Source organism: Scophthalmus maximus, chromosome 4 (assembly GCF_022379125.1).
Source record: "Scophthalmus maximus strain ysfricsl-2021 chromosome 4, ASM2237912v1, whole genome shotgun sequence".
In the NCBI taxonomy this organism is placed as follows: domain Eukaryota; kingdom Metazoa; phylum Chordata; class Actinopteri; order Pleuronectiformes; family Scophthalmidae; genus Scophthalmus; species Scophthalmus maximus.
This window is the reverse complement of record NC_061518.1, coordinates 19131276-19150490: the sequence shown is the minus strand read 5'-3', so window position 1 is coordinate 19150490 and position 19215 is coordinate 19131276. Positions and strand designations below refer to the sequence as shown.

General features: G+C 43.8%; 1 protein-coding gene across 2 annotated transcripts; it reads left to right on the top strand.

Annotated features, from left to right (window-relative positions):
* The first annotated feature begins 999 nt into the window (after positions 1-999).
* On the top strand, positions 1000-17371 carry LOC118302046 (ubiquitin-conjugating enzyme E2 Q2-like). Of its 2 annotated transcripts, XM_047331526.1 has the most exons (14): positions 1000-1231; positions 1803-1986; positions 2386-2490; positions 8015-8137; positions 9066-9119; positions 9236-9376; positions 9973-10075; positions 10910-10970; positions 11073-11163; positions 11259-11317; positions 11410-11458; positions 11596-11691; positions 13001-13067; positions 13902-17371. In XM_047331526.1, exons 2-14 carry the CDS (start codon positions 1828-1830, stop codon positions 13931-13933), a joined length of 1140 nt encoding a protein of 379 aa, XP_047187482.1. In that variant the 5' UTR covers positions 1000-1231; positions 1803-1827; the 3' UTR covers positions 13934-17371. The 2 variants fall into 2 exon arrangements, with proteins under 2 accessions (XP_047187482.1, XP_047187483.1); XM_047331527.1 differs by having other exon boundaries at positions 1004-1986; positions 9991-10075.
* Positions 17372-19215: the final 1844 nt, after the last annotated feature.

The following is a 19215-nucleotide window of genomic DNA, read 5'->3' as shown; positions in this document are numbered from 1 at the left end:
TGTGTATTTTAAGCTTACGCCCGGCCCCCTTGCTCCAAACCAAACCTGACCCTAGTTGTTTGAACGTATGAGGCAACACTGCTCCCTAGTGGCTACCAGGTGTTACTACAGAGAGGACTTGATCAACAACTACTGTTCACCACATCAAATGATGTTTCTGTTGGGGAAAGAAAAGGTAGCCCACAAGCAGCATGTGAACACAACAAGTCATTTTCTCGGGTCCTTGCAAACCGTAGATTTTGTTTACAATCCATAAGAGAAGTGATAATCGGGTGTGTGGATTAAAAAAACAGATCTAGGTGAATAGTTCATCGCATTTCAATGTTTTTTACTATGAGGACATAACATTTCACAAAACAGGGGGGCGAGTGTCCTACTTATGTCTACATGTTGTGTATGTGTTTGTATGTAAACAAAAGTGACTTATTAACCTTCATATACAGCCACTATTATGCATTCTTCTATTTAATAAGCTGTTGAGGCGTCTTGGCAGACTACTGAAATAAACATGACGCAGGCACAGTTCTTGTGACTTATCTGTTAAAGGCACCGATGAACAAACAGATCGGCCCAATGTGTTGAACTGATAATTTTGTCAAAAACCACCAGATTCAGAAATGTATGTTAATGTAAAAACTGTTTTAATTTTTCTGTTTTAACTTGAACAAAAACATGAATCCTATTCTATTATTTTTCTGTCTCTGTGAGTTGTTCAAAAAAGTTTGTTTCTTAGCTTCTAGTGTGTTCCTCGGTTATTTTTTTTAAATAACCTGTTTTTTAATATTTTTTTTAAATATAAATTACCGCTGTGACTTTTTTGGCCCGATGACAGTTTTGTGGGTTAAGGGTTTGTGGTTTAAGACAAACATACAAAAAACAATTAAATGGTGATTGACTATGGTCAGTCGTAGAATGAAGTACGGTCCAGATTTCTGATTGAGCAATTAAAATAAATAATTTCAGCCGTTCTGAAGTGGGACCGAATAGCGATCACGCACCTCTAAGTTGAAATGCACCATTATGAAACAGGAAGCCAGTGATTTGTTCGCCCTGGACCAACCGACCGACACCGACCACACGCAGCCGTTTCGCCCCAGCGCAGATGTTTCGATCGGTGCTGTGAACTTTTCCTGTATCTTCCCACCCGGGAGTAGACCGGAGGACGCGCTGAATGCTGGGACTCTGCGGGAGCGGGCACATCGCACAACGCCATCTTTAAACCCCACAAGAGGCGAGCGTCGGTCGTACACCGGGATGCAGAACACCGTCGCTACAGCGGGATATATAAGTTGCGATCTCGGGCACCGTGTGATCGTCGCCCGGTGAAGGGAGCAGCGAGGAGCCGTGCGGCGGGACTGCGAAGGGACGGCCACGGGGGCACCGCGGCAGCGCCGACGTGTTGTTGTGATAGGCAGACAACAACAATAGACGGAAAGACAACAACAACGGACTGACTCGCTAGCTCGCCCGTTAGCTAGCTCGCCCGCTAGCTAGCTAGCTAGCATCTCTCACCAGAGCACTGCGCCGTTCGCGAATGCTACATGGAAGCTAGCGGCTAGCGTTAGCTCCTCCGTACGCGAATCTGCCCGGCGGCGCTGAGATCGGACCGGACGGTGTTCACAGCTGACGCCGGGGATCCAACCACATACCCCCCCCCCCCCCACACACACACACACACACCTCCGGGACACGCCGCCCGCACACTCGCCACCGAACAGCCGAGTTCGCCCTGCTCATTTTTTTTTGTTGCGTTGTGGCTCCAGCTCGCTAACGGCTACGTCCCGACTTCTCCCCCTCCCCAGCGGCCCGGCCGGAGATGCACGGAAGATGTCGGTGTCGGGGCTGAAGGCCGAGCTGAAGTTTTTGGAGTCCATTTTCGATCCGAACCACGAGCGCTTCAGGATCATCGACTGGAAGCCCGACGAGCTGAGCTGCCAGTTCAACGTGACCGGGGAGAAGCTGCTGATCATCCACTGCAACATCACGGTGAGCGGACGGGGGAGTCTCGGGTGCCCCGGGGTTCACACACACACACACACACACACACACACACACACACCGAGCTAACGGGTAGTAGCCGGTTCACCCGCTAGCCGTGTCGCAGGCTACCTGCCACGGGCGGTGCGCTCCGGTGCTATGCGGACGGGGGTGGGGGGGGGGGGGGGGGGGGGGGGCTCGTTTATTTCATGCGTAGTTCCACGACGCGTCCGCGGCAGCTACGCACTTGTGTGTCCGTGTCGCTCGGACGGTTCGACGTGCCCGTCAACACTGGCCGTTAGCCGCCGGAGTGCTAACGTCGTCGGACCAAATGTTCGCTGTTCACACACACACACACACACGTCAGATCCTCGCTTTAACATTGTGCTGTCTCTTGGCTGTCCGCAGGAATCCTACCCGTCCACGCCACCGATATGGTTCGTGGACTCTGACGACCCGAGCTTGGCGCAGGTCCTGGAGCGGCTGGAGGATGTGAGGAGAGGCAGCACCCTGGTAACGACCCCTCGCTTCTCTCGTAGCGTGGACATGTCCGACCTGTGTTGTTCACGGAGCAGTGGATGCCACTGTTTGCCGGGGTACACCCATCTGTGGATACAGCACTTGGCTTTGAGAGCATTCCAATGCCGAGCTGGCCCATTTATTGCATTATTCAAATGTATTGAAACCGATCTAAGGGAGATTTGCAGTATGACAGGTACATTTCATTCAACTGAACCGAATCCATAGTTGTTTATTCAACAGATTATTGGCCCAGGAGGGGCAGATGCTCGTGGCGACAGTCTTTAATCTGGACTGCTGGTTATTGTGTGGATGACGTTGTGTGCTTTGTGCATTTTATTTTGCGTCAGATTACACGAGCCGTCGTCCACAAACTCGTCCTGCCATATTTTTTTTTTTTGCAAGAATGTCCACGCGCTGTTGGGCCGGAGATCGTGACGAGGTAGTGCCAATTTATTTCCACAAACGCTGGGCACGTTTTCCGCTGTATCAAAAGGTAAACGAACGGGTTCACGGTGCCGCGTAAAATGTGTGTGTGTTACTCTGTACTCAAGGAGTAGGGTGAACATGTGTAACTGACAAGCGCAGACGGGCTGGTTGTCAGCGGGCCAAACGGCCATATGATTGGATCATTGGGGTGAACTTTGAGGTCAAAATGTCTGCGACAATCGGGCCGTTATCTAATCCTACGTACACGGTGACATCCTGAGCTTATTTATCCCACTTATTCAAGCTCCGTACTCTGTTTGTACGACACAATGTATGCTTTTTATAGTCCGTTGCATGGTCCGCTCCAGAGTTTATTCTGGACAGACTGTGCTTACCGCACGCCTGTGAAGTCACTCTCTGAGAGTGCTTTTTGAAGAGGAAATCTCTAAAGATTTCTGTCCTTGTTGATTGGGTGACACCAGAGGCCTGTCTGCGCTACGAAGCAGGATTTGCGGTTATCGAGGTACCTTCAGGTAACCATGGTAACTTATGCTGAACCGCCAACCTGATCCGGGGCAGGTTTAGTTCGAGATAAGGGATCAAAGCCAGTCACCAGTCCAACTACTGTCCAATCAGTTCACTGGAAAAAACCCAGAGTCATCATTCTCCAGGATCCTGACTGGGACAAAAGGAGTTTAGAGTAACGTGACAAATAATAAAGCACAGCACAGTGACCGGCCACTTTTAGAATGGCTCCAGTTCAGGAAGGGAATTTTCTTCTATTCATTTACTCCTTTCACATTTCATGAAATCCTTATATTAGGAGTTTTAAGCCTGGAACCAAGCCAATAAACCGTGAGATGAATCGTTACCATAAAACATTTCATTCGGAGCAAAAAAGAAATTTGAAAAGGAACAAAGGTACAAGACTGTACAAAATTATTTTATGAGTGAACAAACTACTTATCCCATAAACCATTGCGAATCCAACCAATCAGAGACATCGATGTTACACTTAAGGATTGTGGGTAGTGTAGTACTTTTCAATGCAAATTTTGTTATTGTTTTCTTAATACAAGGATCAAACAGACTTTTGGCTTCTACAGGTGCACATACCGTTGTTTCATAGCTCGTAAGTCTACCTTGGACGGTTAATGACATTATGTCCAATTATCAAAACTCTGATTTCGAATATGAATGGGATTTTCACTTCCGTGGGCTGTTGGGTTCTTGCTTTTCCGGTCTTTTCACGTTTCCACTCTGGTTTTAAAACAGTTTCAAATAAACACAGGGAGTGTTTATCACACTAAATAAATACACAGTCATAGATTCATTAATATTAGAGCTTCATTTGAATTCAAAAAAGATGATTTGATTCCTGACAGAATCTCTGACATTGTTTTACTTATTCTATCACTGCACGAGGGGACTGTGACGATAAATAGTAATAAAAACGTAATACTATCCCTTTTATTAGAACAATGATCAACACACTGGTCAATATTTCCCATGATCATGAATGAACAGTTCAGTGTGATTGGTGACAGCACACATTAACTTCTCTCCTCTGCTTTAGCTTCTTTTCATCATAGTTTGACCATCGTCACACAAGAGGGCAAAAATATTCACTCAGTAGTAAAGTTGATAAATTCCTGTGCTTATTTACATTATATCTTTAGGCTAAATTTTCTATTTAAGTAGTTTGATCATATTATTTTCATTTCACTTTGTAGAATGTCCCTTTTACGTGTCGCTTAAACCAAAACTTACCTTTACGTGTCAGCGGTTAGTTTCATAACGCATTTAAAACTTTATTTATGGTCCCGATGATGTCGCTTGTAATGAACGACCACGCTTCTTCCGCATGATTGCGCTCATAACCGGACAGGAGAACCCAGGGTTGAATGAGACAGTTGATATCCAGCTTTGTAGTACAGGTGATCCAGGATGGTCAATGTTAGGTTAAGTCAAACCAGACAAGGAAAACTTACTCTGGGCATGTTGAATTCGTAGTACGGGCCCCTGGTTGATTGGGTGACACCTGTATTTATTGGTGGTTTAATACTGCTGGAGAAGCAGCATCTCAACTATCTGACAAGAAGAGACTTGACAAACTGCTAGCTCTGTCATGGAATTCCCCTTGGACACAGTGCAGGCGGTTGCAGAGAGGAGAATGATGATCTCCAGTGATGGAGAATGACTCCCACCCCATGCAGGACACTGTCTCTGCAATGAGCAGCTCCTTCAGCGACCGGCTGCTTCACCACAAGTGTGTGAAGGAGCGTTATCACAGGTCCTTCCTGTACAACCAGCACTGGGCTCAGTAAAACACAAACACACACACTCCTGCAATATTCATTTCATTTAAAATTAGTGTAATGACTAACTGTGCAAAACTTACTCCTCATGTGCAATTATTGTTACTGCTCTGTATATAGTATTTATATTGTATATGTACATATCTATTGCTTTTTTATATTCTGCTACCCACGTTGGTGCTCTAACATCCACATGTCCCTGTTGTGGGACAACTCAAGGATTATCTCATCTGAGATCATTGACTTCTGGGAGCAGCAAAACAAACTGTTGTTGTTTTAATATAGAAGTCCGGTAATTGGCCCTCTTCCATCATCCTGTGAGCAACTGTGATCTAATTTTATGCTGCACACCACATGAGTCTGCAAACAGCGTGGCGCAGCAGTCAAAGGAGCTGATCACCTCGTTGAGGAGTAGGAGTTATCACTCGCAGCTATTCATCTAACAACCACACTGTGGCTGCTACTTCTTGTTATCTCACAGCCTGCAATATTTTAAACTAATCCACTGTAGAAATGCAGAGAATGGCTGTTTTGTTGTTCACGCATTTTTGATGAACGACAGTGGTTAAGACAAAAAACGAACACATTGCATTTTCACTGACAGCTTCGTAAAGAAATACATTTGCCAGTTAAATATTTTTAATGTGAAGCTGCTGCAGTTGGAAATGTTCAGTTTGCATTAGCAGTAACTTCATACAGTGCTTTCTTTTCTTCACGCAGTCCACCATACTGCAAATATATTAATGCTGCAATACTTCCATCGGTGAGCCATACGCTCAACGACCACTGTGTTCACTCATTTGGTGACTTGATAATTATTTGAATGGAAATCTTCGAGATTGCCACTTTGCCACGTTGTTTTTTGTATAATGGTTTTTATGTCAGATTAATTTTAAGCTGATAAATCACTCATAGTTTTTGCAATGACAGCCAGGTTGACGAAAAGTAACTTCTTGTGAAGTGTTCTTTGGAATAGAATGGGTTGGTATGTCTGCAGCTGAAACAAAGTTCTTTTGTCTTCTCCAAAAATGCACAGCGCTCGTTGAGAGTCACGTAAAAAAACAAAACATTAACAGTGTATTTCAAGGTGATGAAGGTAATATGTGAGCACTTTATCAGGAACTCCATACTAATATTTGGTAAAGCCTCCCTTTGCTCTGAAAGACAGATTCAGATCTTTGTGGGATTCCACAAGACGTTGGACACTTTACTGTGAGATTCTGGTCCGTGATTGCTTCACTTTATTTCTGCAGATTTGTCACCTGCACATTCGCGCTGCCAATTTCGTGTTTTACCACATCCCAAAGGTGTTCTATTGGATTCAGATCTGGCGACTGGGAGACCACTGAAGTACATAGAAGTCCTTGTCATGTTCACAAAAAACAGTTTGAGGTGGCTTTGCCTTGTGACACGGAGCATTATCGCGCTGGAAGTAGACATTAGAAGATGGTTCGTGTGTGGCCACAAAGAGATGTACATGGTCAGTAACAATTCTCAGAAAGACTAGGTAATTCATATTCCATCAATTCATTGATCGGGTGTTATGTGGCTCAAGGTGTGTCGCGAAAACAATTCCTCACTCCATTGCGCCGCCACCTGTTAAGAGAAACATGGTCGAGTCCATGGATTCACGCGGTTGACACCAAATTCTGACCCCACCATCTGTGTGCGTCACTGCTAATCCAGATTCACCAGACCAGGCTCTGTTTTCAAGTCTTCAACTGTCCAGATTTCTACAGCCTCAGATGTCTGGTCTTGGCCGATGACAGTTAACCCCCCGAGGTTTGACATGTTCATTCTGAAAAACTTTCCGTCTCACCACAGTTGTGTCTATCTATGTTACCATAGCCTCTCTGCCAGCTCCATCCTTTCTGGCCATTCTCCTCTGACTGTTCTCATCATCAAGGTGTTCTGATGTGCTCATTACTCTTGATCTGAATCTGCATCACTTTACACGTTGCACTACTGAGGTGCAGGATTTAATTTTCACTCTGGTGGAGATGCTCCTTCCCCATTTGTTGTCGTTTTGTCACGTTCTGCTGTCTCTGCTCCTCCTGGTGTGGGAGATGAGCTCAACCTTGGTTTATCTTTGAGCTTCTGGTCCGTCATGATGTGGACGACCCTGAGGGGCAGCGTATATAAATCTTTGTGGGTTGTTTCGCTCAGTCATGGTTGGGAAAAGTGTGCTGAAGGTAATGTTGTTGACTGGAGAGCTCATTGTCAGGATATATTTGAGCGCTTGGTCTGCCATGTTCTGGACGGCCCTGAGGAGCAGCGTATATAAATCTTTAGTAGCTAGTATTTCAATTGAACCAAGTTTGGCAGAACCTACTGGATAATGGCAGCTGTTTCTGTGAGTACACACAGTTTTAGTGCTCCAGCACATATTTGCAGCACTACCACCATAAGTGTTTTTATGTTGAAATCCTTATTTTTTAAGCCCTTGGAGCAATTAGGCCCAATAAAACATAGCCTACAGGTTGCTCGGTTATATTTTGGTTTTATTATTCCAGTTGCAGTTTGAATCCTTTGTGAATGGCACAATCTATTATCTTCTGTCTTTGACGACCTCCATTTTTTTAATTATTAAGGAACAGGTTATATTCAGTATATAAAATGATAAGTGTTGTCACTCACATACGCTTGTGCTCAGGTTTGTGTCCCGTCTGTCACATGCCTGCCAGGTGGCACTGCGGTGTAGCTAGCTTTTTGCAATCTTGAATGTTTGATCTAACTCTGCATCGCCTCCTTCTGTGGTTTGTCTTCTCTAGCTTCTGCAGCAGCTGAAGAAACTCATTTGTGACCTTTGTCGGCTGTACAACCTCCCCCAGCATCCTGATGTGGAGATGCTGGACCAGCCCCTGCCCGCAGGCCCTGTGGGACAAGACCGAAAGGCAGGGCCCCTAGTTTTGTTTTCATCACACATAACCTCCCTGTTGCATGCTAGGAAACATGCATATTAAAATGTTTTGCGATTTGATTCACTTCCAAACCACTTGTGCCTGGTAATGAAATAATAGTATATGTATATTGCAGAGGGTGTATGTGATTTACAGTCATCCAGAAAGTATTAAGACCCCTTCACTTTTTTCCACTTTTTGTTATGTGGAAGCCGTATCCTAAATCTGAAAAATATATGTCCACCCATCATCATTCTGCACACAATACCCCATAATCACAAATTGAACGCATACATTTAGAATTTCTTGCACACTTATTTGAATGGAAAAACTTCAAACTATTCAGACCCTTTTCTATGACCCTTGAAATGTAGCTCAGGTGCCTAGATATGCTAGATGTTTCCACGCCCAAGTTGTTGTCCACACCAGGTGATTGGATGTGATTTTGAAAGGCATCCCGCCTGTCGATAAGATTTTACTGGTGATGATAAAACCAAGACACGAGGCATCAGTGACAGGATTGTGTTTATGAACCGAGGTGAAGGCTGAAGACATTTTGCTACATTCAAAGATTCGCAACGGGCAAAGGTCGTAAAAACATGTGAAAGGTGAAGTGAAGGTCTGAGAACTGTCTGAACGCTTGTATACAACATTTTTGTCTGAGCTCATAAATGGGCTCTTCCTGTTTCAGGTCTTGTGAAATAAAAAGACCAGTCAGCACAGTCACTTGATACCTTGTCTGTGTTGTGTGTGTGTGTGTGTGTGTGTGTGTGTGTGTGTGTGTGTGTGTGTGTGTGTGTGTGTGTGTGTGTGTGTGTGTGTGTGTGTGTGTGTGTGTGTGTGTGTGTGTGTGTGTGTGTGTGTGTGTGTGTGTGTGTGTGTGTGTGTGTGTGTGTGTGTGTGTGTGTGTGTGTGTGTATAGCATGGGACAGAAGAGGTCACTTCCGAAGAAGAGGAGGAGGAGGAGATGGGAGAGGTGAGTTATCATCTTTGTTCTGTAGACCTCATGTATTGCTCCTTCCTTGTTGCACGTGTTGCCGGAGAACCAGTGATGCCTTAAAATGCCCTAAACTATCCAATTCAAACCAACAGGACATCGAGGATCTGGACCACTATGAAATGAAAGAGGAGGAGCCCGTGGACGGGAAAAAATCTGAGGACGATGGCATCGAGAAGGAGAATCTAGCCATCCTGGAGAAGATCAGAAAGAACCAGAGGCAGGACCACTTGAATGTAAGTCTCTATTGAGTAAAGTACATACCCTGTGTTTTATGTGGTTTATAAAAAAAACAACTTCAACATCGTCCCCCAGGTGGATGATGTTGAAGCCTTTTTTTTATGTATTTGGAATTTATGTATGCTCAGCTGTCAGTAGTGATTACTTCAGTACTGGGTTAAGGTTATGAAAAACGTCAAGTAATGAGGAAGCGTTAATTGGTACAGATATCAGAAGGGAATGTGCCCGGTTACTAAATGCAGTATCTTCAGGTTTCTCTTGGTTTATGAAAAGATACGTTTTTCTAATGGGAAAGAGTCTCTGCTTCCTCATCCTTTTCAATTCATATGTGGAGCACTATTGGTATATGAAATATGCAAAAAATATGATAATAATACAACTATAGAACTAACAATGCACTCTTCAATTGCTTCACAGTTTGTTTTTTTATATTTTGAGGATAAGTCAAAAAATTCTCTCCGGGCCTGTTGAGATATAAATATTGATGTCAAGCAGAATAAAGCTTGCTCTTTGATGTTGGTTCCACATCAAGGACAAATGACAGGTTTGCTCTCGTGGTGGATTACAAAGCGCCGGGTCCTTACTGTGTCAGTTGTCTTGTGCTTCGCAGGGAGCCGTGTCTGGTTCAGTGCAAGCATCCGACCGCCTGATGAAGGAGCTCAGAGAGATCTACAGGTCTCAGAGTTACAAGACAGGTAGGCACATGTGACAAAGGTCTGCTCTCTGTCGCAATACTGAGCGAAAAGTACACTTGAAAGCAACTCCGCCTAGAAACGTGCATTGGTACAAACGAGCAACATCACTTAAATGATTTAAGTAAAGAATTTGAAGGTAAAGTTGGTTGTGCCTAATTCAGAAGTAGGGCTGCAACTAACGATTATTTTCATCATCGATTAATCAATTAATTGTTTGGTCTATAAAATGTCCTAAAATGGTGTAAAATGTCGATCACGTTTCCCCAACCCCCCAAAATGATGTTTTGTCTTGTCCACACACCGAAGATATTTAGTTAACGGCCATAGAGGAGCAAAGAAACCAGAAAATATTCACATTTAAGAAGCTGAAATTAGAGTATTTTTACTTTCTTTTTCATAAAAACAACGTAGTAGTTGGCAATTAATTTAGAAATCGGTTACTAATCGATTAACTGTTGCAGCTCTATTCAGAAGGTACGTAACTCTTCATGACTTATCTTGAGGTCAACTCCACCTTCATGTGTCTGCAGTAATGTATGTAACTGTTGTCCAAAGGACTCACATAGGCTTCAGTAATGCTTTAAGCATGCTGATATGCTTTCCAGGTAGATTACAACAAATAAATAAAAAGGGAATTATTGAATGAAATGAAGCCACAAACCAATTGTGAAGAAACTCCACACCATTTGAATGTAACTTTGGATAATTGTCAGCACAATGAGAGTGAGACCCATTCCATTACCTTGTTAGTTACAAAATGAAAATGGAGAATAACTCATGACAGTTGATACTGGACCTTGCAGTGCACTTGTATTTAATTTATTTATTTTGCAGGCATCTACTCCGTTGAGCTTGTTAATGACAGTCTGTATGAATGGCACGTCAAGCTAAGGACGTAAGTAACTTTGGGGTCTTGTGCAATTTTTTTACTTCTCTGTGTGTACTTCTCTGTGTCACTGTAAAACTCGAACTGACTGCATGATTTGATGACCAACAGGGTGGATCCCGATAGCCCATTACACAGTGATTTACAAGTGCTGAAGGAAAAGGAAGGGATGGATTACATTTTACTAAACTTCTCATATAAAGTGAGTGAAACTGACTCTCCGTTTCTCGAAACTCTGCCAGCCTTCGACGTCTGTGAATTAACCCCTTCTTTGGTTTTTACATTTCATTGCTACAGGATAATTTCCCATTTGATCCACCCTTTGTCCGGGTAGTTTCGCCTGTGCTTTCTGGAGGGTGAGTACGTCAACTGAGGTCAAAGTTAAGTTTGTGAAGAATCTTGGATTAGAACCTGGCAAAACCTTTTTTCCTCCTTCTTCTTGCTTTAGTTATGTTCTTGGAGGAGGTGCCCTGTGCATGGAACTTCTCACCAAACAGGTGTGTCAAATTAAAATTTCCAATGTTTTCATTTATTGTGAATTTTGCGCTGCATTATATTAAAATGTTACTTGGGAATCGAATTTTCACATTTTGAAATTCCTACTCTTACTGACCCTGGGTTTTCCTGATTGCAGGGTTGGAGCAGTGCCTATTCCATTGAGTCTGTCATCATGCAGATCAATGCCACTTTAGTCAAAGGAAAAGCCAGAGTGCAGTTTGGAGCCAATAAAGTAAGTGAGGGAGCATCAGAGGTATATGTTCAATATGTTCAAGATCTTAGATTAGACTCAATCAATTCATACAGTTTCACATAAATCAGGAGTGAATTATTATAAGTCATAAAAGGCTGGCCTCCTATCCAACAGTCTTAGTCAGAAACTAAGAGCCGTTTAATTTATACACTGTAACATTTGTATTTTTGGAAAGATAAAAAGAAAAGTGTCTCTCTGTCGTGTGAGTGATTATGTTAAGTTGCCATGAATCTGGTAAATTCCTGTAAACTTATCAACTGTCTGAGAACCAACCTATGATACCCGTAGACAGTGAATCTCAGCAGCAGCAGAGGGAGGAGGACGGAGGACTGATACTAATTCACTATTAATATTATTTAGTTTACTGACACTAAACCATCCCCTCTGGTACAGAATGTACTAATTGCCTACTGGTTGTGCCATAGACCGGCTGTCAACCCCTGGGTTAAAATACTGAGAAAATATGGCTCATGATTAATGGTTTACTAACGGTATTGAGGAGCAAGAAGTAAGGAAGGAAACGGTAACTAAGAGACTGCAGTAAATCTGTTGGAGATTTACATATACCAGCGAGGACACAGTGAGTCATTGTTGTTTGTCAAGGAAAATATCCTTCGCTGATGATGTAGCAGAAGTACTGAGCCTTGCCACACCAAAAAGCCACAGTGTCACAGATCTGCAGCAAATGTGCTCTGCACTGAAATTTTATTTGACTGCATTCTACTTGTTTATGTTGAAATCTTTTGGAAAGCAAACATTGCCTGCTGGAGTGAAGGGCGCTGAATCATTTTAAGGGAAAATCCACTCTAGTTTTAGTTTGAAAGAAAATCATTTTACACAATTAGTCCGACTTAAGATAATCAACACATGGACAGATGAATTTAGACATCTAGTTAATCTTTGCACCCCAGGTTTGAATCTTTAAGCATTAATAAACTCTGAATGCCGCCAGATTCTATCATATAGATTTGTACGAAGTCTGAAGGGAAATCCTGTGGTTCGGCAGTGGTGTGTGTGGAACTATAGGTGCAGAGCCGGCTCTTATGTACATGGTGATGACCAGATGTGCGAGACACCAGTCTGGTATGAACTGGCAAACAAGGGCAGAGTGTGTGTTCATTATCGTGCACGTCAACACAGGGTTTTGTTCTCGAGATTGGATGATAATGTTTTTTCTTTTTTTGCTTGTATTAAAGTGCTGTCTTTGCTGTTTCCTGTTTCTGTTCTGTCATCATAAACCCTGTGCTCACACTCTAAAGGCTGACTTAATTTTCATCTTTCGATGCAGAACCAGTACAATCTTGCCAGAGCACAGCAGTCCTACAAATCCCTCGTCCAGATCCACGAAAAGAACGGTGAGTGTACTTGTCTCCAGTATCTTGCCGAGTACATTACTACCCTTGTTTGCTGAGACCAAATCCCCTTCTGTGCATCAAAGCTGAGGAAAACTAGTGCCTGGACGCTTGTTTATGTACCAAACATTGATAACACAAACATTTTCATTAGTATGAGTATGGATGTAAGCCAAAGGCTGTCACTGACTAACCACATCATGTCTCACATAGCTCTTGTTTACCATTATTTCACACCTACGGTCAAAGATCTCACTGACCCAATAGTAGCAAACAGTTGTTGGAGTGTGAGCCCAAAATAAAAATCAATGAACAATAAATGAAATAAAAAATATGCCTAGGTAAATTACAATAAATATGCAGTTTCAAAATGTATTTATTTAGAATATGAACGTTCTTATTTTAAGTTTTTGGAGAAAAGGCACTGGTAGGTCAGTTGCTGAAATATGACTATTTAGCAGCTGTTTTGTTGTCCTTGACCTCTGTGAAAACGGCGCAGGTAGAAAAAAATATGTAAATGACTTTCGCTCCGTCAAGCTACGTTGCGCTATATTTAATTGCAGTGGAATATAAAAGTTGACAACTGGCTGTGCCTTAGTTAAAATTGTGGTCCATGTTTGCCCGAGGTCCGACCTCTGAAAACTTTTGAGCCTGAGGTTTTATGGTTCTTGCACTAACCAGAGGTGTTAGGAATGCAGATCAATATCGTAGGAGCAAAACTCATCTGTACCTACCTATGATACTCGAAGAAGTAGAGATGTGGTAACTCTGGAATGTGGTTTTAGTGAACATCCTTTTACTGTGTCATCATTCTCTGTTGTGCTTTTTGCCCCATAGGCTGGTACACACCCCCTAAGGAGGATGGCTAAAACAGACTGTTGCCTTTCCTGCACTGGGACCACATGTCTTAGATATTATTTTCTTTTCTTTTTCTTGCGACCAATATGTTATTGTTTTTTTAAATCCTGCACACCAGTTTGTTCTCTACATGAGAATTGGAACTCCAAACCAAATCCCTAATTCAGTGACCACACACACACACACACACACACACACACACACACACACACACACACACACACACACACACACACACACACACGCACACATCATCTCCCCGCAATGATGTCCTCTCCCCAGATATTTATCTCTCTGTGCATCTGTCGTCCGATACAATCTTCATTTTTTTCCATTGCGATGCTCGTTTTGTGCTCCAGGAAAACGCCCAGACGCACAATTTTTGGTTTTGGCGTCGAGCATGCTGAGGTTACTTGTTGGCTGCGGGGTTGAAAGGTGGGGCATGGCTTTATCCTCCAGCAGTGGCAGTCTGACGCTCCGGTCGCAGGACAGTGCCTCTCTGGCCACAGACTGGATCCGAGAATGGCATGTGACGGACATTTTCCCTGATATGACGCCGCGGTGGCTGGGAAGGACACTCAATTGTCGCAGGTGGGAAGAACCGCCGCCACCTTTCCTCTCCACGGACGGGCTGCTGTAATATTGTGCTCATATATTATCTTTGTAATGCCAAGACCCCTCCTCTGGAATAACATGCTTCTGAGGCCAGCTTGCTTTTCAAACCTCTTATCTTTTAAAGCTTGAAGCCTTGAGGTGGGGAGGGTGGGGGCAAGGGGGGGGGGGGGGGGGGGGGGGGGGGGGTACGAAAAGACTTTTGCAGCCTGATGTGGGACAGGCCATAATGAAGAACAGCATCCCGCTGAGCTCTAAAGTTGACGACCACTGTCATCATTATAACCAGCAGCTAGACCCACTCCCTGCAGGAGGGATTTCATGCGTGGCTGAGAGAGAGAGAGAGAGAGAGAGAGAGAGACGAGCAGGCAGGGCAGGGTTGTGTTTGGATTGGATCACACTGTAATGTAGTTGATTTTAACTCCATATGTAAACATTGTAAATTTGTATTTCTGCAAAAGGATTTAATTGTTTATAATGTAACCTTGTCTGGGTCTTTGACTGGGCAGAGACCTGTATTACTATAATATGCCCCTGTCTATAAACAGCAGGGGGCCACTGCAACTTCTCAAGACCCATTTAGAATAAGAAGAGGTTGTTTCCTGAACACTCTTGCAGAAGAAAACAAAAGTTCACCTGGTACCCATGTAAGCTTAATGACTACTGCGGTTTTGCTCTTTTTCGTTTTGTTAATATTGATTTGTAATAATGTTATTGGCAACAATGACCGTACCATTCCCCTTATTTGATGGCACCTCTTCACTTCAATGGACATGACAACAATGGCATAGACACGGCTGTTTTTCTGGCATTCCAGAGGTTTGGCTCTATTCATATCCATCACTCCAACCGGACGAACCTCAGTGAGGCTATGCAGTGAAGACTCAGTCTTGTGGAGTTTTGTTGTTCTGAAGAAAAAACGAGTCTTAAGAGCTCAAACGGTGTCCTCACCTGCTTAGTTCTCGTAGCTGCTTCTCTTCCCAACCACCACTTCGCCGATCCTGCGGTCTGGGAAGAAAAGCGACCTTCACCTTGTGACTTTTCCTCGACCTCGCGGCTGCTTTAAGGCAAAAAAAAAAACAACAAAAAAAAAGGAAAGAAAGAAAGAAAAAAAACTGCAGCCAGAGTTACAAATTCACAGCAATAGTCTTGACCGTGTACCTTCTGGCTTCACACCTGGGAAGTTCAACTGGAGTCGGTTCCATTTCCAGAGTATTTGTTCAGGTTTGATAAACATTTGTTCAGATTTGCCACAGGAGGGACCCGGCTCTATCTGTCACCACCACCACCTCTGGTTGCTTTTCATAACCACTCGCAGCGCTGCTGCCCCCCCCCCCCCCCCCTCAGTGTGCTGGGTCTTTGATGTAATGTGAATAATATGCAGAGTAACTGTGGAGCATTCCCAATTAATGCCGTTACACGTTTGTTGTGGGTGTGCTATTGTGTGGTTACTTGTTTTTGAGTATATTGTCCTGAAAACCAGCATAGAAAGCTTAGTTATGCTAATTCACACCGTCATTCCTGGTGTTTTTGAGTTCATTTAGAACCCCCTCAGCGATACTAGCCTCAGTCACCACACCGATAGCTACAAAACAGGTAGAGGCGAGTGTCGGAACATGCGGCTTGTTCAAGTTCAGCACACGCCCTGGCATTTGTTTGAACTTGTTACCCTCCTTTCTTCTTTTCCACCACAAGCAAAACTCTTACCACGACTCTGGACCATCAGCATGGTTGTTAGCTGTTGTGATGCCATTGGTAAGGTTACTACTTCATTCTGGTCACATCGTCGAGCCCGCCCCTGCATTCTCTGGAGAAGCAAACTCAGGAATACATACTGCACACGTGCTAAGGATTGCTTCAGAATCAGTATCGTCATAGAAATTAAAGATTTAAACGTGTCAATCTTATTTTCGTGGTGGGGGGGGAGGGCGTGTTACAAAGAAAAATGAAGCCCCCTGTTTTACCGGTGGACATGGCAGTGTGTTGGGCGGTCGAGTTGCACACACTTTAGGGTTTTCTGAATGCCGTCGCGGTTGATGAGTAATCAGACAGTGTGGAGTAAGGATTTGCTCCCACCCTCCGATTATCCATGTGCTTGACCCGGGGTTCAGAACACATCTGCCCCTGTCTCTTTGATATTGCTGTATTTTGCATGTCAATATATCAATGGGTGTTTTTCCCCCCTAAGCTACCGAACGGCGCCGAGTGGTTGGGTTGGGTGGCTGGAAAGAAAAGACTTAGATGTATCCATTTTTATTTTATTTTTTTCTTGGAATTGTTTACTTGTGGTTTTTCCGGCATCAGCGCGCGGGACAATTTCTCCCCGCGCGTTGTCTCCTGAACCACGTTCAGATTCTATACGAGACCCAAGGACTCGGACGACATCACACCTGCTCGGATCACCCTCAAAGTGTGCCAGGCCTTTTTCCGACAACAGTAGCCGTTCAGATTTGCGTGCCATCAGAGCAGATGCAAAGCCTACATCTTTTAGCCGGGCCCCTTCGGAATAATGGTGTTCTCAAGTCTGCTGTGCACTGAATGACGGCGTCTTCTCACAACAGTACGAGTCTAATTAACAACAATCCTTCTCCGCTCCGGCGAGCGACGACGCGTCGGCCTGAGGTCTGAACTCGCCCGTTTCTGGGTTCTTCACCTTGCTTCATTAACAGCGTTTGGCCGGGTTATAAAAAGTTATGCACTGTTAGCATGCTTTGGTTTGGTTTCCTCTTTTTTTTTTTCTTCTTTTTTTTCTTTTTAACATTGCAAGGGTGATTTTGACCATGTAAAGTAATTTGTAAACTTGCATCAAGTTTATGAATAAAGAATTTTATGAAATATCTCTATGTTTTTATTCACGGGAGGCAGGGCGATGGCAAAGTCCGTTGACAGGCTATTTGTGGCATCCTAGGGGAGAAGCCCAAAATCATCCCGGTATTGAATGATGCCAGAAATACCTTGTCAGTATTGATTAGTCATCTGATCAGGTCCATTTGACGCTACATTAAAATGGCCTCCATCTTTCAACCTCCACACACGTCGAGAGCAGCTTTGGGGCCCAGTGTCTTGATCGAGAGCACTTGGGGACACGGAGAGGAGAATCTGGGGGTCCGGCCACCAACACCAACCGCCCCGAGGTACAGTTTCCTACACATGCGGCCTTGCTTGCCAGGTAATGTATTTTCTCGTGTTTTCCACTAGATGGTGTTCTTTGCCAGAATATTTCTGTCAGTTTTAGTCCATCTTCTGCTAAGCACATTGTCATGCTCAAATACATGAAATTTAGTATATGTTTGGGCCTGCACGGCTCTTCAGTATACTAACAATCACCTAGGGGGCAATACTGGTAATCCAATGATCATGTAGCAAAATGTCCAATTTAATTTAGTCACCCAAGCGTGTGGAATTGGATCAACCGTTTGTGAGACTATCATTTGACATCCCTTACTATACTGTATGCACAACAAATCCAATCAAACAATCACGTCATGTTATTTATATATAAATCTTTACTCTTACAACTGCCAGGTTATCTTACATCACTCATTTCTGTTAAAACCAGCAACTACAGAACAAGATCCGCCAACTATTTCACTTTGGACATGCCCCGCGTTCACACTAATCTTGGAAAAACTGTCTGTAACTATTATGCAGCTTTTAAATGGCGTGAATTACAAACCCACTTCAAACGGAGCAGTCTCATTTCACTTGGAGAACTCAAACAGTCATTGTTGGAACACTTCACTGAACCTTGCAACGGCCTTTAGTTTTCCACTCTTGTATTCTTTGTCTGTTGTCTCCTCTTGCTGTCGTGTTGTCTTTTGTTGCTGTAAATGTAAAATTGTTCTCAGGCCTCTCTTGAAGAAGACATTTTTAATCTCAATGAGTTTGCCTGATTAAATAAAGATTAAACAAATATATATTTTTTTTTTTAAATATAACCATCACTGTTCAAGCGTAGAGGGGAGTGTATGCGTGGGGTGTCCTTAATGCTGGGGGGATTCAGTTTTTATAACAGTTTGTCTTGGATGGCAGTGATTTATAGCACCTTCCAGATGGTAACAGCAGGTGCAGGTGTCGGGTTAGTGGGATGAACACGCTTTATCCTGTCTAGCATTTGGAAAAAAGAAAAAAGAAAGTCTTTATGCCAGGTTCCTAATGTCCAGTGTCTGTGCTGCAGAGTCACCACTAGGTGGCAGTGGCGCACCCCTGTAACTTTGGGATATTATTAGTTACTGTAGTCACTGGTGGTACTGAGTAGAAGTTCTTTGTGCTTGTAACATCAGTCAGCACTTGGTGCGTGTCATACTCTTATTCCTGCTCCTGCCACCTCTGGTGCTCGTCGCCAGAGGTGGCATAATAAATAATAAGGTCGTTTGTTCGGAGTGAGGGGCCCGCCGTTCGATGGGATGTGGACAGCTCATATCCTCTCCCCGTCAGTGTGTGGGAGTCGGATATTATTACGAAGAGTTGGCAAGTGCCGAGCTCTCAGATCTTAGACTTGTGGAGGAAAAGACGCGGAGTCCCGGTCATTTGTCATGAGGAGCAGGAGCGCTGCAGTAGATAACGTGGACTGTTGAGTCTGTGGTTGATCATGTTGCAGCCATGGGTTGTTGGAATTAGTCAGGAATCGGCCAAACCAACAAGCAGAACGTCCTGGGGATTGTGACCACATCGCTAAATC

Bases quoted from the DNA above. Each gene is read 5' to 3' on its own strand.
- LOC118302046 (XM_047331526.1), top strand. From the start codon at position 1,828: ATGTCGGTGTCGGGGCTGAAGGCCGAGCTGAAGTTTTTGGAGTCCATT. The intron at 2,491-8,014 runs GTAACGACCCCT...TGTCTTCTCTAG, and splicing joins TGAGGAGAGGCAGCACCCTG to CTTCTGCAGCAGCTGAAGAA. The intron at 11,459-11,595 runs GTGTGTCAAATT...TCCTGATTGCAG, and splicing joins TGGAACTTCTCACCAAACAG to GGTTGGAGCAGTGCCTATTC.